The sequence below is a fragment of the Ischnura elegans genome, chromosome X, assembly GCF_921293095.1.
Source record: "Ischnura elegans chromosome X, ioIscEleg1.1, whole genome shotgun sequence".
In the NCBI taxonomy this organism is placed as follows: Eukaryota; Metazoa; Arthropoda; class Insecta; order Odonata; family Coenagrionidae; genus Ischnura; species Ischnura elegans.
Window position 1 is genome coordinate 42,429,115 of NC_060259.1, and position 20,777 is coordinate 42,449,891.

The 20,777-nt window shown below is 37.8% G+C and overlaps 1 protein-coding gene across 3 annotated transcripts in view; it reads left to right on the top strand.

The window, feature by feature from the left end:
* Positions 1-20,777, top strand: part of LOC124171003 (actin, cytoplasmic-like) — a 121,393-nt gene that overhangs the window by 87,533 nt on the left and 13,083 nt on the right. For all 3 annotated transcript variants that reach the window (XM_046550119.1, XM_046550120.1, XM_046550121.1), the window contains 5 exons: positions 5,633-5,965; positions 9,242-9,427; positions 12,265-12,351; positions 13,143-13,181; positions 17,556-17,760. In XM_046550119.1, coding sequence (XP_046406075.1) covers positions 5,633-5,965; positions 9,242-9,427; positions 12,265-12,351; positions 13,143-13,181; positions 17,556-17,760 — 850 coding nt within the window. The remainder of the gene's footprint in view (positions 1-5,632; positions 5,966-9,241; positions 9,428-12,264; positions 12,352-13,142; positions 13,182-17,555; positions 17,761-20,777) is intronic.

Here is a 20,777-nt window from a genome sequence, read left to right on the forward strand (position 1 = left end):
TCGCATATGAATATTCTTTTCTCTCTGTATTTTTATTATACATCACAAGGTACTAAAAATTTGAGGCACCCATAATTAAAATTTAATAGGTGTATTTACGGGTGAAACGATGAATGTGATTTCAAAAAGTTATCTATTTTTAACCTGTAAAAAACCTGAAATCATGAGTTGACATTGAATAAAAGATATACAAGCTTGCCTCTAAGTTTCCGGCGTATCCTGAAATTTGAATGCCAAACATTGGCAAACCAAGTGCTTTAATTATCTGGACAGGAGAAGTTTCTCGAGCTAGCAGTATTAACACAGTTCGGAGCACAGCACTTGTTCACTAAGAAAATCATTAAATAAAACTTATTGTGAGAGGGAAATATTAACCACATCCATGCAATGGCCGTGGTGAGGGAGGCCGTCATCCTCATTCCGTTATTATATGATAAAAAATGCACTTGCAAGATGCACGCAACCTTGGTGGGTTTAGACGAATTTTTCCCTTCGGATTCCATCCTATCTAAGTCTACGGTCTGTTGAAATGATCCTGTGAACAATTCTTGGCGGCAAGGGGATTAGGGAGCATTTATTTCTCTTAAGGCCAAGACCTTATTTCGGAATAACGTCATGACAACGCTGTACAGCATGTAAGGGATATCTTCTCCATAAAAATATGAGGAAATTTTTGCAGAGAAAAGCATCTAGTGGTTACTTTTGGTTTCTCGCATAGTGACTTATGTAGTCGCTTTTGATCACTCATAATTTTTCTCATTAAGAGCATGAAAACCGGCCCTCATTGGTTTCATGAATATTTGCAAGTGAGTGCACAAACGAGAAGTGTGCATACGATAGGCGTGAAACACTTGATGTATGTAATCTCATAGGATGTAAAATTATGCTAAGTATACACCATGCGAGTTCGACCACCGATATAGGAATATTTAGGCGATAATGCCATTCGGTCTGCCGCCGGCCAGCCGCCCTCAGTGTAGCAGTGCACCGCTCAACTTAAACCCTCTAGATGTCGGATAGGCAAGTATAGGCAAGATTTTTTTCCATCTTTTTGTGTATATTCTTCCCAAGGATTCTGCATAGTAATCTTCGAGGAGCACGGAGGATCACAAAACTACTAAAAATAGGCCCAAAAATAACTAACATTATAAATAATTAAATATTGTTATAAGGAATTCTGATACGAACAAAACTTACGATAACATTGTGCAAAAATATGCAAACTTAGCGTATTAAAATTGACAGATGAATCCCATGAAATTAAAATAGTCATTTATTAAGTTGAATTTCCCTAAAATCGACTATTTCTACGCGTCGGCCGTTTTAGGCTGAACATGCCTATGTTTGACGGGTTACAAAGGTCAACATAATAATCACACAGACCTATCAGGTACGAAATATTATAGGCCATATCCTGTAGAATCCGAATACATAATTCAAAACTTCCCCGTAAAAAGTCGAAAAAATGGCTTTTGGCCAGCTTTTTTCGATTTGGGACCACTGTCCGCCGTGGACATTTTTGAAGACCGATTAAAATGCGACCAAAGTGGCAATGGAAATCAGCCTTCTATGGAATGGAATCGGGCCTCCTCTATGCAGTCCACTTGGATGTGTCCATCCCCTCGATGTGTGGGAAATTACGCCCCCTTTTGTGATGATAGATCGTTTCTTCGAGGATCAGTAATGAGAGAAAACGTGAAGGAGACGAGTTCATAGGGCCAGCCGTACTTTCAGGAGCTCCTAAGCACTCGCGGTTGCCATTAGGCCACTCAGGAAGTGGGGACACCAGACAGAGTTTGATTCCAAACAATTTTTTTTGCTTAAATTTTTTAGTTATAATGGTCATTCTTAGAATTGAACAGGTGTCTAGAGAAGGCTACCTTAGTTCTTAAAAATTGCCCTAAAAATCCTCTATATTATTTATACTGTATAGATACCTTTTTCTCAACTTATACGCAACCATACTCTACAAATGAGGTACCAAAATGCACAGAATTTATCAGAGAACATGCGACGGCATATCTTACTTCCTAAATATTGCTATTGTTTCCTAAAATTGGTTTTTAAAAAGTAAAAAAATCGATTAAAAAAATAATCGATTCCGGCAAGATTGTCCTCATCCCAAGAATACATTGAACGCCGTCGAATCCCACCATGTCTTTTAATTTGACTCTCAGACAATTTCCCATTAAGGTTTCCTATGCGATGACTATTAACAAGGCTCAGGGTCAGACTTTGCAAAGAGCTGGCTTATTCCTGCCTGACCCTGTATTCTCTCATGGCCAACTTTATGTAGCATTCTCTAGGGTAAGATCTTTTCAAAATATGTTTGTAAATATTAAGGAAAACGCTAAACAAGTATTAACAGAGGATAGTGTAATTACTTCCAATGTTATCTTTAAAGAGGTCCTCTGACATCAATTTGTACATGAACATTCCAATTAAATTTGTACATAAGATACTGCCTTTTTTTCTACATTTTAAAATTAGAAAAGCGCCTATCCCTCTGTGGACCTGCATTGAAAAGAGCGGGGAAAGCCCGCTGGGAGCGGGCGCATCACGCTCGTTATATTATATTGTAATTGAGTGAATGATGCATTTTATCAAATATATCATTTATGTGCATCATTGTGTTTATCCCTTCGAATTTTCACTTAAGTATGTATGTCCACTGCGAATGTCATATAGATATTGAAATAAATATTTAGTTTTGATTAACATTTTTAACTACATTTAAATTATTTATGGTAATGCATACGGTTGCAGTAATATTGTAGACTTCCATATTATAATTATACTAATGCAAAGCGACATATGTGGGTTTGATATGTACTTTTATATGAAGCGTATGCAGTGAATGGCAATGGTTATATGTTATGATCTATCGTAATAACGTGTACGGTGTAACTATTTTATATTTGTTATCTAAGTATACGTAAACATATATTGTTCCTTTGACTTGTAAGTAATGAGTCGTAACTGCAGACAGAGACTTTTGGTGGTCTTGCCTATTAGTGGGGATATCTGCAGAATGTTATAGCAATAATAGGGCATCATTAGAATGTGGTTTCCATTGTAATTTTACAACTCATTCATATTACTATTTCTTTCCTTGAATTTTACCACATCCACTCTACCGGTTGCGCGCTATAGAGAATAAAGTATCCCAACAGAATTTGCGTCGCCGCTATCGCGTAGCGGGAAAAAAGGTTACAGTCGGTTCCTATTCTTTGGCCAGCGGGGGAAATTCAAACGAGGCAAACCATCTCCATTTTTCGTCATCCGAGCGCGCGACGGATGGGATGGTGTCCTTCAAACCGTGCGTGTCTCGAGACGGCACTAAAGTCGTAAGTTGGTGCATTAGTTATAATTATGTGGACACCGGAACTGCTCCCTTGCATTATCCTTCGCATGCCCTAACGAAACGACAAGACCTGCACGACTTCTCAGAATACTTAACAGAAATGCAGAGAAAGCTTTCTTCTGAGAGAAAAAGTCAGCCGGCTAGCTGATTCGATGGGTTACGCATTTGAATACAGTTGAGTTAGAAGGCATATTAGCCTTACTAGGACGACTGATGAGCACATTGACATAACAATTTTTATATGCATTAATTGGTCATTGGTAAGACATTGGTCCTCCCTTTGAGATGCGAAACTACAGGCAAGAGGGGAAAAGTAGTAGGCTCAATCGAGGCAGGATTGGCAGCTGCTAAGTATCCTGGAAAATGAAATTAAATAGAAGTAGCCTGTACTACTGGTAGGTCCTGATTAGCAAATTGGATGAGAGTAGGAGGCTGCTATTGGAGCTGATATTATGTGCCATCGAGTTGGTGTCACTCACTTCCTATACCTCACACTCATTCAAGCCGAAGGTTAGTTTGGAAGGAGGTTCGGTATACGAGAAACTATTAATAAAGCAGTACACAAAAATTACATCAATACTTTTTCTGTTCATTTTGCGTTGTTTTAATCACATTTTTACTTCATGACCGCATTTGAAGAGTACGAAGAGTAGGTCGTTACGAAAAAAGTACCCGTTTTTCAAAGTTTTCAAATGAAGCACAAATTTGTAGCACATATCTCGGAAAAAAGTCCCTCAAATTGTAACCAAACTTTAGGAATAGCTGCAAGTTTATCTTTGCCACACGTGATTGAAACTCCAATGACCTGTCTGATGCAAGCAAAGGGCTGGTATCAATTTTGAAACATGCGGGAAAAACAGAATTGAGGCTTCAAAGAGTTTCGCTCTTGGTGTCTTTTTAATCCATTGAATTTCCACAACTTTTATAATTTCTGGCTAATTTAGAATCGTCAATTATATTAGATAGTGCTTTTCTTGGTTGCTATTTATATTGACCAAAGTGATTTTTTTCATCAGACAATTGGCATGATGTGGACATGCACAACGGCGTCAAGAACGACGAAATGGCAATCTCAACTCTTTAGCAAGAGAGTTTCACCTATTTATTCTCATCTGACTGACGGTTACTTATTAATCAAAGAGTTTTCTTTAGGTTTTTCCGGTGATGATGAAAAAAAAATTCCCTCATTATCCCAATTAACGAATATTACGATCTTTAAAGAATGTTTTACTTTGATTTAGAAAATGGAAACAATAGTGCCCACTGTCCTAATGAGTATTGAGTAAATATTTTCATACGCTATTTGCAAAATAAACTGATGATGTAGTGATGCTATTTGGTGCATTCAAATTTATTCTTCATCCTTCGTAATGCTTAAAATAACGTATCACCATCGCATCTTTCCGTATAGAGACTGCGGTCCCCAAATTTTCAGAGACGAGAATGCGAATTGGTGTGGATTGGCTCGGAATGCATTCCAGCGAAAATATCTTCACTTAAATTTACTTAATTTTCGCCACTGTACCATGTTTTGAGAGCACGCAAACCATACATGCCACTCATGTTTCTACTGATTTCGATATAGCAGACGTAGGTGTCTAACTATGTTATCAATTTTGCTCACACTTTATTATCAAGTTGACACATAGATCGGCGACATTATTCGTTCGATGGGAAATACTAAAATAAATTCATTCTATCAACACTTTCCGTAGGAATTACCTGAATCTTAGGAGTAATACACTAATGCTGTAATTTATGATCCGTTGCTAGCCATATAAGGACGAAGTCCATTGATTACGGAAACATTAACACCATTGTTACTGTAATAAATTTGCCATCTTGAATTTGAACAGACAATGAAAGTTAATAACGTTGAGCTTGCTACAATTAAATGATAGATACCTAAAATTAATGCTTATGTTAATTAAAGTTATGATAGAAATGCATGAAAAAAGAATTTTTCCTTAAGTCCTGACAGTCGTGTTCAAAATACCAAGTTTCAAACAGTGGATTTGAAACCTGAAATTATATGAATGCAATATAAATAAGTGTACGTGGAGTACATTTAAAAATGAATGTTATGGATATAAGTTCACGTTAGCGGCATTTTAAAAATTATTATAGTGACAGTTTTTAACCAATGATAAACTTTTGGGTTCAGGGGTACTCCACCAAGATCAGGATCATGCAGTAATTCGCAATTATTCATTATGTTTTCCATACTCTCTTTGACATAGTAATTGAAGCTACTCTCTTCCTTTTCAGCTGGATGATCGGGAGAGTAACGTCAAGATAACCGTGAATGGTAACCTGCCGTCGGTGCGAGGGCTTCGGAATCACTTTGAGTCGTTGCCCGTGGACAATTCCTCCTCTCCGCCGCCTCCACCTGTCTCTCCGGACAACAAGCCATGGATGACCAACGGACAGAAGCCTCGTGACACCAACCGCTCCTCGCCTGTCGACACCTCCCCACTGAGGAAAGTGAACGTGAACCACGATTTGTCGAAGGAGAGAAAGAAAGCATCGATGGTTAATTGTAAAGACGGTTCAGAAGAATACGTTTCACAGCTGAGGAAGTTCACCCTGAACTGGAATCCTGTGAGTATAATTCATATTATTTGTGATTTTGTATCTATCTCAACGCAATCAATGCCATATTACCATGCTCGCAGCATATAGGTAATATGAGTAATATCCTGATTTCTGAAGAAAATGTACCGTTTTGCAAACGCTTCACTGATCAAGTTATCAACACGTAACTGATTAACTTAAAGTGGAACCAGTCTTAACCGGGCACCATGTCGGTAAAAGAAAATTCGCTGCCGCCTAAGGAGGTAACCGCTGATTAAAAGTGATATATTTAAAGTTTTCAGGAACAAGGAATGAGCTGCAAAAATGTAAGCTGTTAATTTTTGTTTATTACAAGCATGACGATTTAGAGTTTGAGTGAAGCAATATTGATAGGAGGCATCGCAGAGCGGGAGCTAATAAGAAAACAAACTTTCAAAAATGCAGCATGATTCGGACGCAATGATATAAAACACACTCGATGCGACTGAGGATGTAGTTATCCTCTAGGTAATAAGATACTAATTGCCTCAAATAACTCTAAAAGTATTTTTTGGAATTAAAAGAAAATAGTGACTAGCAAATAGTCGAAAAAGATGGGACCAATGGGCTCAATATTCTTTGTCGCAACAGAGTTTCATTCTGGGATTACCTGCAATTACTGGAACAGAATTCGTAGTTTAATAAGGCATTATATAGAGCAGTTACTGTCGGGACATCATTTTCGATTTGAAGCAAGTTTTATATTTTCATTTTGTCTATGTAGTAGTAGTAGTAGTAGTGGTAAAATAAACTTTGCTAGAGGGTAAATAAAAAATTCATGGAGACCACTCGGGGCCCTTAGGCAACTACCTGCACTCCCATATCGGTAATCCGAACCTGTATACATACGTTAATTGTATATTTATGATATATTACCATATTATACCTTTTTCTGCCTCTTTATTCGGCATGGAAAATTTAATGGTAAATCCATTTACCAGTATATTGGTTGGACTCGAACACCCGAGCAAATCAGCTTAGCGAGATAGAGGCTGTAAGTAGACTATAGTGAATTGGCATCTGATTAACCTCAAGTCAGTTGCCAAGCCCTCGATGCCACGGGCTATTTCCCGTATGCCTGTATTTTAACCCTCTGGACGGCCTAATTAGAGATTCCTAACCAAGTGGTTCCGGTTGGCTTGCGGGACAGAAAAGCATTGCCGTGACGACCTTTGAGATGGCATATTTTGTCTGAAAATTAATTTAACCACCAAGCAAATTCTGAAATTATATTGGAATAAGATAAATAATAGCTACCTCTCTCAGAAAAAAATTGCCTCTTTCGTTATAGAAGTTAAGAGGACTCATCACTCACGATTGATCCATCGTACTTCTTGTGTAATCTCGTATTTTACTTAAAACGTACGATGTCGTCTTGAAAATTTGGGGATATATACCATAGATGCGTGTCCATTTACAGACCTCTTCATATCAGCCCATACATTCATACCCAGTGATATTTTAAAGCTTCTTATCTGAATGTGAAACCCGCCTTAGTGGCCTTATCCTATAATTACGTCCATTATCTTATCGATCGTTTATTGTTTGGAATAAACGAATTATTATCTTATCTTCTCTGGTGCATCTGATGTTTTACGTCCATGGCGTCATGTAGACTCGGATATGACGTAAAAGATGTGGCAAGATTCCTCAACGGTTTTATAGTGATTCTAATGTTAGATTTTCTATTTCTTGCTCCACAGGCAGTATTTTTGTAACGAAATTTGATTCGCCTTGTTGATATTTACCCTAGCTGTGTGCGCTAGACCATGTTATGACAATGTCTCGTTTTTAAATTGTATTTCCCACTGAAAATGAGTTCCCTTAATTATCGTTATAGTAGCTGAATTCCTATGATGATTTTTGCGTTTTAACATGAATATTTCATATTATTCAAGGTAAAACTTTTATAAACCACGCAAATTAGGAAAATATTATCCCAAAATAGATGTCAAAGTCGTTGTCGTCTTCAACTACAGATGAACCTAATGCATTTAAACTTGGGTCATGTTAATATTTTACCTTAGTGTGTTGCTTGTCTTGTTTTCTCCTGAAAAAAATTGGTGATGGAGTACACAATGTGACAGAAATGAGAAAAGTGACAAGTAATCTAAAAACAGACAGTCCACAGAACGATTGTAATCGGCAATATTTTTTTTCTAAGATATCGTATGACGGCGACAGTGGGAATTTCAGTGTAACTTGTGACCGCGCTCTCCATGATGAGCCCAGTGATGACTTCATTAACTTTTTGGGCCTATCAATTTTATAATTGGTTACAAATATGATTTTCCTCAATTATGTTTGATTTATATTCATTTATTTAATTTTAGTATTGAATTTATTTATTTTTGGGCCTACAGCTTTTTGCTTGTTATTATTATGATCTGCCTGCATAGTTTTGTCATGAAATATATCAGGAGAGAGAAAATTTCATTTCATGGTTATAATACAGTTTTTCAACAAATATCAATTTATGATCGAGGCTACGAAGCTTAATACGAGAATTCAATATATTATCATGGACACAGGCTTCCATATTTTTCATGTTTTTCAATATCTAGCAGGTATTCATACTTTAACAAATAATATTTTTTAAAGATCATTAAACACTTACGAGAGGGAAAACTTGTGATAGCTAAGCGACAGGTATACTCCTATATGCTAAGCAGAAATTTCGTGGTTTATTATTGCAATTGATCGGGTTTTTATCATTGGTACTAATAGTAATAATCGTCACAATCGTAAATAATTTCAACGGGGAACCAGTTGGGTCAAAGCATTGAAAATGGAGCACTGAAAATAATTCCTGTCGTTGCTCTCCATCTTCATACCTTATACGTCATATACTGCCTTGAAACATTTGCTTATTGCCACCCTCATCTGCTATACTAGTTATAATAGCGATTGATTAGCACGAAACCCCTTTTGGCTCTTTGAGAAATGGATAGGACTCGATGAGAATTCTATTGAAAAGAGTGAAACTTTTCCTATTGGAGGAGGGAATGTTTAACATTTCTCTGCTTCGTATGCTCTGCATGATGGCTGAAAGTCGCGGTGAAATATTATGCCATTTTTTATTTTATTACAATATTCCATTGTATGCGTTATGTTTGTGTTTTTATCCCAGTTCTACTAGGGCTCTGACTCAATGGAAATATCCTTTACGGTAGCACAAGCAGTGAAAAGAGCCTAGTAATTTTAACCATGAAGCATTATTTCTCCATATATTTCCTAACCCTATTTCTTCCTCTTATATTCCAGGAGAGTCTCATGGATAAATTGTACAGTTTGCACAAAGTTTCCGAGAAAGAGTTTAACAGCCATAGGTATATAAATATATCTGGAACTCTTGATAAACTTCCTTCGGGCCGAAAGAAAGCTACGTTTTGGAATGCTTGGAAAAGTAGATACTTCAAAGCAGAGAATGGCCTGTTGAAGATCTTCCAGGTAATTAAACTGTATTTTATATTATGGTCTCATACTCCTGACAAGCATAGTTGATTTTTGTTTCTTTTGATTATTTCCTCGAATTTAAAGTCAATAGACTACTGATCACAAGATTATATAGATTCAGTGAATAGGTATTGGTGAATTGTTTCTTGCCTTTTTAGTTTTTTTCTGATATGCATGGATTCAAGGTTATCAGCGTTTTAATAAAATGCATTTGTTCCAGTAGTGAGTAATATGGAATTATTCTGTAGAATGCGCGTTATACAATGAAGTGGTCCTTGTATAGTTTTCGGTTTCGCTGAAATTCTCGACAGTTGTTACCTAATCAAATGTACTTATTTTTCCTGTTATCTTTGATTTTATTCAGCGCATTTATTTCTTGGCAATTTAATATATGAAATCATCATGTAATTTTCTGTCAATTAGTTGGTTTAGAATTGATTTTTTACATTCATGATACAAGAGATACAATTCCTATCTTTCGTAATATTTATTCATCTTCTAACATAAATGTCGCTTTTATTCGCTATATATGCACTGTAATGTATCGCACTTATCATTTAATGCGTGGTGAAAGTTACATTAAAGATGATGAATAAGACGTAAATGACATGGAAAACGATGACGTTCTCGAGGAAAGATAACCTACACCTAAATTATGACTTAATCTGTTCAACTCAGCCGGAATCGTCCCATTTCTTGTAGGTTGATCTACTGGTGTATTAAAATGATTGCTTAACGCTATAATCGCAGTAGATTTATGCTAAAGATGCCAGTGAGGTAAATGCCATGAAATTGGCCAATAGCTGGCACACGAGCAGATTTTACGAACTAGAAGATAATGATAAGATGTGGGCAAAATAATAGATCGGCTGTTCATTTCCACTGACGGGGGAAGTATTCGAGAATTTCTCTTTATGGCTCTCAAATCCATAGAGGATAAAGGCATTGCAGCCACAAACCGCATATCGCCCCGATTGAGGTGAACGTAGAATCATTCGGGCTGCAAAGGATTGTGAAGGGATAGTTAAACACATATTGGCGGAAGGCAGCTGTTATTTTAACTGGGAGTGTGCCAAATGATTTGAATAACGCGACTAGGCACCGTCAAGTACACAGAGAATGGCATGGCTAAATACACATTCTAAAAACTTGGTGTTAATTCTAGATTTTGAATACCTATAATAGGGGACCAATAAGGCCACGGTATGGTTATGGTTACCGTTGTACCCAGGTTCCCTTGTTCTATTCGTCGGGGTAATTGAACACTCACGCCTTCGCCTCGGGAATTATCCACATAGAATGGGATGGTATTCGTCTTGGTATTCGAATACCTGTCTGTGCATTCATGTAATCGTCTGAGCAGTCGGGTACTCAAGATCCTCTCTGGCTACCTAGGAACTTACCGGAGTATTCAGAAACCTACCAGTCTATTCGAGAACCATTTGGTCTCTCTAATGCTGGCATTTGAATTCATTTGGCGCGCTACTCATGTTGGCGATGAAACGCGACCGTTTTCAGCCGAAGGAGTAGGTACTGGATTGCGCGGTGAGCGATTTCTATCGAGTGAGATTCTCCGTCGGGATTGAACACGAACGATTCTCTGGGATGCTCATGTTGCATTATAAGGACATACTTACACTATAGTGTGAGAGTTTGGACATCACGCTAGATCTGCTGAAATTACGTCAATTCCCTTCATTGGAATCCCTTGGGGCGACACTGTTTTCCTCAGCCTATAGACCAGAGGTTTTAGAGCAATTTAATGCCTACAAACATTATATTTCTCCACTTTACCTCAAATGGATAGATGAACATTACTTTTAGATGTTACATAGTAAAAGTAAAGACTTTGCTTTGTTGTATTTTCCAGTTTTTTTTCGAAAACCTCACGCGATCATTTTTCACTTAAGTCTGGGGAGCATTTGAGGTGCGCATTAAAAATTTTAGCTGAAGACCTCATTTAACTTATCTCACTTTAATTTGTTTGTGATCCCGGCCATCATTTTCTCTTCCTTCTTAAGGGTTTATCATTTTTCTTATTAGGTGAAAACAAAATATATATTTGCTTATGTTGAAAACGTGACGGTCACAATGTAAAGTAAATTATGGAAAAGGGGACAGTGGTCCCTATTATTGAAGACATCCCTGAGCAATCGAGCGGAAAATAATCACGTGATAATGGACTTCCGTGAAGGCAACACATGCATGTATCTCAAGAACAACAATTGTACCTCAATATTTTTCTAGTTAAACTTATAGGTTTTTGATACTCAGGCAAGGATTGGTAAGGGGGTACGGAATAATCCTCGAAGATTCCAAGGTTATAGCTTAAATAAAAAGTTATACTACATTCTTCGAAATTATAGAAGGGTATCGTGGTGGCCTAGTGGGCAGAGTGATTGGCTGCTGGTCGGAGGGTCCAGGGTATAAATCCTTCGATTCTCGACGTTCAAGGCGGCCCAGGGAAAGAAACTGAATTTTTCTCTTGAAAATTCCCTCCGATCTGAATGTGTGAAAAGTTTGCACTCCTGTGGCCTATTGCGGGGTGAGCTCTTTCCTCAGCTATCACTGCCAACCATCTCGTCAGGTTGAATCACTAAGTGACTTCCCGGTAAAAGTATGACATTAGTTGCGGGTAAACTTCTCTGCTTTGCCGAAATTACATTGGCCACTGATAACTGGTCGGTCGTATCTTTATTTCTCGTGCCTCATGCTATTTGTGATGGTGATAACATTAGTTTATAAAATACAACCAGTCTCCATCATCTTCCTATGAATCTAGGTATATTTATTTAGTTAAATAACATGAGCTCATCGTTTTTAATTTCCAGAAAAATTCTTCTGAGACTCCTCTTATGACAATGCAGTTAATGGGAGGAAAAGTGGAAGTTCTCAAGCCAATTGGAATGGATGAAAATGTAAGTATATGTCCTTATCGAAATGTGAGACTCGTACATGTTTTTTTTCTACGGATTTGGTTGATATTATGAATTTTATATGCCATGCTTGTGCGTACAAAATCTTATTATAAAGTAAAATCCCTCATATTATGTAAAAAAAATATCAACAGATTTCGTATCTTTAGCCAGTCTGGAAAAGAGAAAATTGTGGAGCAATTGATGATGAACATTGTGGAAAAGCATCCGGATAAGATATTTATCTGCTGGTATGCAGAAAGGAATGTTCACTTATTCGACATATGGATTATTGAATTTTTGACACGAAAACTGCTAACGTTGGCTGACAATAGCTGCAATATAGTTTGGAGTTTTAAAAATTTGTCTTATCTCATTATGGGGTAGACATTTTCATTTTTATGTGTTACATGTGGTTGAATATTGAATGAAGTTGTTGAAAAGAAGTAGAGTGAGCATACTTCTCGAAATTGTCTCTGATTTTCTTTGAGTGGTGTGATTTAAAACTGGAACCCTGAAAAGTCGTGTTATTTTATCACTTCTTGCGGACTCGCTGCATGAGATAAATGTCGTAGTCTGGGCCTCATCAGTAAGTATTAAACGTCATATTTAGCAAGTTTTTGCTAGTTCTGATATCTTTGGCTTATTTTGTTATTATTGTTATCGAAAAACTCCTTCATTCAGAACATGTGATAATATTGAAGGTATTTACCTCATTACCTCAGCTGATATCATACATTCCTAAAAAAATTACACATCGGAATTTTCATTTTTGCTTTTCTTTTTATTTGTAGATGCTGCGAAATTGCACCTTGCTCGGCATTGATGACGGGGTAAGTTATTACTTCGGTAATTTGGAGTCACTACTTATAGTTCTATATTATAGCAATATCATTTACTGCTTTTACTGTTATAAAATTAGCCAAATTAATAAACTATTCGTTATAGCGGTGGACATATATTTGTGGATAGCCTTACTGTAATATACTTACTGTAAACCAAGGTCGTAGCCAGCGGGGTGGTCTGTGGATTCAACCCCCCACCCCACGAAAGTTTTGGGGGGTGCAGTCTTAAGTGTTCCCACTCCAAGTGAACTACCCTGAGATGTACCCCTTCACCATGAACTACACCCCTCAGAATTTTTTTTCTGGCTAAGGATTGACGTAAAGGTACACATGGAGGCAACATCGAATCCTAAAGAGCAAATGTTCATGCAAATCAGTCAATTTTCCAGGAAATTTCCCAGACGCCATGAATAACTTATGAGGCCGAGTAGTGTGCAAATTTCATTTCCGGGAAATTTGGGCTTAGTAACAAAGTTCTGAGTATCGATGGAATAATAATACCTTAAGGATGCAGTGGAAATAGTAATTTTCTCTTTACAGATTTTTTAAAATAATTATAAGTAATCAATTTTCGCTCTTCATGACTCTATGACTCTCCTTTCTTGTATACTCAAATGTTTCATGCCTCTCTATTTGACTTCGTGTCACTATTGTTTAACGCATTTAAGTCACCCGTAGTTTTGTCTTTCTGCGGAGTTGGGGATGAGTGGAATGGAAAAAAAACTTATCTCAAGACCTTACTATTAAATCTAAGTTCTTAACTTCTCGTTCGTGCATAAAATTTTGTTTCCCTCTATGCTAGGCAAAGCATCACGCATTTTATTATCTTAGAAACCCACATAGGGGAGAGTTGCGTATATTGTACCACTTTTTGCATTTTATTTATATCAAATAATTAGTTGCAGAGTGATTGTTTCTATTTTCTCTTGTTCAGTGTTATCTAATGCATAGAATTAGATAGTAAAATGATCAAAATATCATCGTGAAAAGCAAAATATTTCTGATTTTATATATATATATGCAAGTGGTAAAAATTAGGAAACTAGTTTCCTAATTTGTACCACTGGTTTCCTAAATCGGACCACAGATTAACTCTTATCAATTATGTGGCTGAAACCATATAAATCCATTGCAGTTCAGATAAATATAATTATAAGGATTTTACTGTACCTTGCTAGTCAATACATTTATTTATAGACATTAAAGGGAAACCTTTTCACATCTTTTCCCACCTACGCGCTTTTGGCATGAATAAATATTTGATGTTTTATACACCTTATCATCTCTTCCATTTTATCTTCCTCGCACATTCACAATATCATTCTACCGCAGCTCCATCCCTTGGTTTCTTTTGTGGTCTCACTGCAGTGTCACAAAAGGATTTCCTTTTAGCAAGGGTAATTTTGAAGGTTTGGCTTTCCACTCCTCCGCTATTCTGAGTTTTTCCTTATATGGACTACTCGTCAACTCACAGGCTCCCTGACCAGATCATGGAGCTCTACTAGAAGCTACTCTTGCTTTTACCTTGAGAATTGGAGATATCCCCATTCAAATATGCTGCTACGGCTAAATTTAGATCATCTACGCTCCACTTTCCATATTTTGCTTTGAGACTCATACTGTAATGTGAATTAGTTACCCACGGTAAATAGCAAATTATGAATGAATAACATTAACAATAGCACATAACTTAAAAATATCTTTGCATGTAAAATACAGTTAAATCATCATTGAAAAGCACTATGGTGTCCTAAATTGTACCGGTACAGTATGGGAAACTCAAAGTGGTACATTATAGGCAACTCCGTCATTTTTTCTTCGTTACTTCCTTCCAAACTAACCATAAGATTTAATTAATCATATTTTCGTGAAAACTGAGGTTTATAATTGTATTTTCCGCTAATAAGTAATAGTTTGCTTCCATTTACCTTATTATTGTTACTCCCTTAGCCACGTGGAGAAATAACACTGTTCTGCAAAAAAAGTTAAAAAAATGCCCGGCTACAATTTAGGGTGTTTCTGGCTAATTTTGGGTCGCTGAATCCGAAAATGACCTCCGTTTTTTCTATCACCCTCCATTTTTACGAGCAACCCCTACATTAGGGAAAACAACCCCGTATCTAAACTTATCGTTCGGGGGCTCATGATTTGACTTCGTTGTCCATACTTACTTTTAATGTAAGAGCTGAGACCATTCCATTAAAAGCATTGGAAAATGTTGGGAAATGCATCGTAAATACATTGGGAAAATTGGGAAATACACAGTAAAAGCTACTCACCACATGTTTTGATACGCTTGAACACATTTTAACGTGTCTTCATGTGTGTTGGCAGTCGCACTTGCTGATGTTCATCTATGAAATAAACCAGTGGTCTATTCAGTACGTCAAACTCTTTCCTGCGTGTCGGTTTATAATATTCTAAGTTCTTTCTTTATTTTTCTAGCGTGTGTTCGATTTAGCGTTTTATTTTTGGAGCGATAAAGTCTTTTCTCGCGATCATTCCGCGATTTTGCAAGAATCATCCCAATTCATTTTGTAACACCTGTGGAGATTTAGTGTTCAAAGACCAAAGTAAAGCGATGACTGCAATTGTTCGGAAATCTAATGAACTTTATTTCGGGTGTAAAATTAGTGACCAAGACAAATCGTGGGCCCCTAAATTCTGTTGCAGTGGCCATAGAAGTCTTTGTGAATGGCTAAACTGGGGAAACCGTTCCCTAAATTTCGGAGTGCCAATAGTTTGAGTTGAACCCAGTTGAACCCATCCGTTTAACGGATTGCTATTTTTTCCAAACCTACACCATGGGTTAAAAAAAAATCCTCAAATGATTTATCCGAATTTACCGTCAGCAATTCACCCGGTGAAGCATAGTGATGCTACTCCTATCCCTAAAGCTCAATCTACTACCCATACAGGACAGGGAGAAATTTACTCGTCTATACTGACAATGAGTCGAAATTTGGTGTAAGGAATAAGTCGAGAATCCGCCCATTTTTACAAGTGTACTTGCTGTGTAAATTTGGCCCAACTCCCTTGACCCTTATATGCGAGTTAAAACACGTGTAATACACGGCCTACATGCCAGTTCGCGACCGTTTCTGCTGTATGGGTAGCAACCTCGATGATTCTGATGTCTTAGTGAACGAAGGTACACCGGAAGAGGAATCAGATCCTAGCCGCCGAGATGAAGATTACAGTCCTGATGTGGAAGAACCCCAGACAAGTCAAAAAGGGCACCTCATCCCATAACACAAGAGGACCTAAGTGATCTAATACAAGATTTAGACTTACCAAAGTGTAAAGCACAACTTCTTGGTTCGCATTTACAGTAGTGGAATCTTTTTCCCGATAGTGTGAATGTTTCTTATTACAGAGGCAGACAGTGAACCCTCACTCAATTTTTTTCAACGGTTGATGAAAATGATGATCGGATTTTCTGCACTAATATTGCAGGACTGATGAGGGAATTAGCGATTACGAATGATCCAGACCAATGGAGACTATCCATCGACTCGTCGAAGACAAATTTAAGGGTTTTTTACTTAACAACGGCCACGATTTACCTTCGGTTCCTGTTGGATATGCTACTGTTTTAAAGGAAACCTATAATCCAGATTTTTGTGGCAGCTCTTTATACCACCTCCAATACCCCCTCGTTTACCCCCTTCCCCTCTTATATTTAATGTTATATTAATCCTTTACAAGATGGGGGGGTGAACAGTGTATTCATATCTTAAAAACTTTTCCATTAGCTACCATATCATATGCAATAAAAAGCGAAGAATAGTTGTTATTTCAATGTTTTTAAAGTTTTCTCTTTCAATTTTCAACCCCAGTCAAGTTTGTCTCTCTCGTGACCCTGATAGCCGTAAAACGTTAGTTTTTTTTCAATCAGAAGCAGATATCATTAGTAAAAGTCCCTTGAAAAGCGATAAGTTTAGATTCGGGGTTGTTTTCCTTAATTTAGGGGTTTCCCGTAAAAATGGAGGGTGATAGAAAAAAACGTGTCTCATTTTCGGATTCAGCGACCCAAAATTAGTCTAAATAGTAGCAAACACCCTAAATAGTAGCCGGGCATTTTTTGAACTTTTTTTGCATAACAGTGTAATTGCTTTAAAACTGCAAAATATTTTACTCTCTCTCACACACACAGAACGTTCTCAAACGCACTAAGATGGCGAGTTTTACTTTGGCGTCTTGTAAGACCTAGTCGAAGCTGCACACGACTGAAGTCTTAATATTCCACGTCCTTCCGTTTTACCGAGGAGGAACGAATTAAGAGCCGGTACAATATAGGCAACTCTCCCCTATGTTTTAAATTTCTTGTGGATTATATTTTGCATGTTATTTTCTTTTCAGAAAGGTCATTATGTGGTTGTGAAGTGCCCAAATGAGGTTGAATCGAATGCGTGGATGACTGCACTCCAGACGCAGGTGGTGGAGAACTATGAGTCAACATACGCGCAGCCAGTTAGTCTTATAAATGGACCTAGCTGTACTAAAGACACTATCATCATCGATTTGGGAAGCTGTTCTTTGAGAGCTGGAGTCCTTACCACCCAACGTAAGTACCTGTTTTGCGCTTAAAACTGTTTCTTATCTCCAAATAATTTCAGACATTTTCAAATTTTGAAGCATTGCGCGTGCATGCTAGTTCAGTTACTCCAACGTGCGAAATGCAAAATTATCCTTTGCTGAACTCCCTGGATCGTAGGAATTTGTGCCTTTGTTGACCAGTATGTCATCATGGTCAACAATCCTAAGATCGGTTTGACGCAGCTCTCCACTAAATTCTCCTATCAGCTAATCTTTTCAGACCTACGCATTTCTTCTTTCTCACATCCTACTTCACCTCTTTCATATACTTTATTGTAGATCTTCTTTTCCGTTCTTGCCATCTATTTTTCCCTCGGCGATTGTATTCAGCAGGCTGTCATGTCTCCATATTTGGTTTTGTTCCGTCTTATTATAAAGGTTTTCATCAGAATTCTCCCCTACCCTTGTGAGGTGTTCCTCATTACTTTGTCGATCCATTTGATCCCCACCATTCTTCTGTTGCACCAAATTTCGAAAGCCTATACCCGTGATTTCTCCTCGGCTGCCATTGCCCATAACTCACTTCTGTGGAAAAGTATACTCCAAATGTAATCTTTGATAAACCGTTTCCTTACCTACTTCTATGATTAAATTTCTCGCTGTAAGTAGATCATTCTTTTGGTGGAATTCTCTCTTAGCCTGGGCTATGCAGCTGATAATGTCTTTCATGCTTCTTATATGGTTAGATATTCGGCTTCCCAAATAACATAACTCATTCGCCTCTTCTCGTTTACGTTTCCCTATTTTGATGTCAGTCTTGCATTCTTCTTTTCTGCTGCATACTTATATCTTAGTTTTCTCTGTGCTTATTTTCAGCTGATATCTACCATTAGCCTATCCATGTTAACCAGAATCTTTTTCAAATCCTTCTTTGTCTTTGCTATGATAGCTTTGTCATCTGCATATCGTAGCATGCTAATTTTTTTCCATGGAAAATTCTTCATTTTTCTCCTGAGACATTTTCTTTAATTTTATTTATGGCTTTCTCAATGTAAACTTTGAAAATTACGGGTGACCAATCACAGCCTTTTCTCACTTCTTCCCCAATCCTTGCTTCTTCACATCTGGGTCCTGATTTGATCATCGCCACTTGGTTTTTGTATGAACAGTGGATGATTCTCCTGTCATTGTAAAGAGCTCAATTTCTTTCTGGATTCCAAGCATTGAGCCCCAATCCAGGTTGTCAAACGCCTTCTCTAAGTCCACGAACGCTAAGAATGTGGGCTTATTCTTTTACATTCCCTTCTCTAGGAGCAGCTGATGGGAGAAAATTACTCCCCTTGTTACTTTGCTTTTCTGAGTCTGATTAGGTCCTCATGCATTTATTCTTCTGCTCTTCATTATATTCTTCTATAGATGATCCTTGTCTGTACCTTCGACGCATGTGCAGTCAGGCTTAAGGTCTTAAAATGTTCATAGTTCTCCGATCTTTTCCTCAAGGGAATTGGGATTAAAATATTCCTCTCGAAGTCTTTTGGTAACTCACCTGTTGAACATTTCAGTTACGATTTTTTGCAGCTGCTTTAAAATATTTTCTCCTGCATTTTTATTTGGCTCTACTGGAATATCTTCAGCTCCAGATGCTTTATTCAACCGAAGGTCTCTAACTGACGCATCAAATTCTGACCTTAAAATTGGGGCTCTCATGCCATCTTTATCCACTTCCCTTTCGTTTTCGATAGCTTTCGTTCTTAAGCTGTTTCCGTTGGACAACTCATGAAGATATTATTTCCATCGCTTCTCCTTGTCTTCGTTTTCAATCATTAGTCTCCATTTATATCCCTAAGAGTATTAAATCTTACGCCCCTTTCCAAGGTGGAGAAGAGCTGCTGCCCTCTACCCTGGATGATGAGAGGTACAATAGGGTGGTTTCCTATTATTTTTTTATTGCCTAAATCGAAAGATTATTACTCCTGGAGTACGTATTTCACGCTTTTAGATTTTTACATGACGATATCTATTTTTCGCGATTAAATGAAAAGTGAAAATTTTCAAGCGCGCGAAAACGCGACGCGTAAGTAGGAATGATGGGAAAAAGTCCGTGCGACGCATTTCTGGTACCCCCTCCCGCCTTGTGAGGTGACCTTGATCGAGGCTCTGAGTGCTGATAGGACGCAGGATGCTAGCGGGTAGCTGAGTACCTTGCTGGCTGGTAGCGCTTGGCTTAAAAAAGGTTTATTAATACCTTATTAAACGAAGAAAACTTTCCGACCTAAGCCAGTTTTAATAGGTGATTATTAAGACATGTTTCCCTGAGCTCTGTGCCTCATGCATGCATTGGTAACCTCAGACGATGTATAACTCCTATCCTCTCGTGTAGAAACTAGGTCCCTGTGACGTCACGTGGAGTGGAATCGCATGGGCGCCAATCTGGCCTTTTTCAAATGAGGATAAAATTTGACCCTTGCCATTCGTCAAAACCAGTATTTCAAAAACCAAATAATTTGTGTATTATGAATACACTAATGGTGGGTAACGAATCGCAATCAATGCCTTTCGTTTTCTTTGATGAAGGAAACTAACCTATTGCTGGTGGCCTTCAATTACGCAGTCACGGCATCTTCATAAGTTTCGGTATCATTTTAATCTGGCCTGTCTTACCCATGGATAGACCAACCCCCTCTCAGAACGCCGACGCTTTTTGTCCGCGACTGTTTATTCGACGAGTGAACGCGCTAATCTCGCAGCTAACCTCTTTATCTAGAGGTAAATCCACCATCCGCAACCCGGTGGACGCACTTGGTAGCTTTAGGCTCGGCCGGGAAACCAGTATGAAATGGCATTTAAAAAAGAAATATCCAACGATCCAATTTTTGTTTTCTGAATTGCGAAGCGACAGTCTCGTAAATTCACCTTAAGGCTAGTAATCGTCCGCAGCCATATTAGTGAGACTGTAAGCAGATGGAAAGTGGAAAATTTCGTTTGAAGAATCTAAATAAATGCGAAGGAGATTGTGAGACCACCATTTGAGGTTTCAAGGGATTG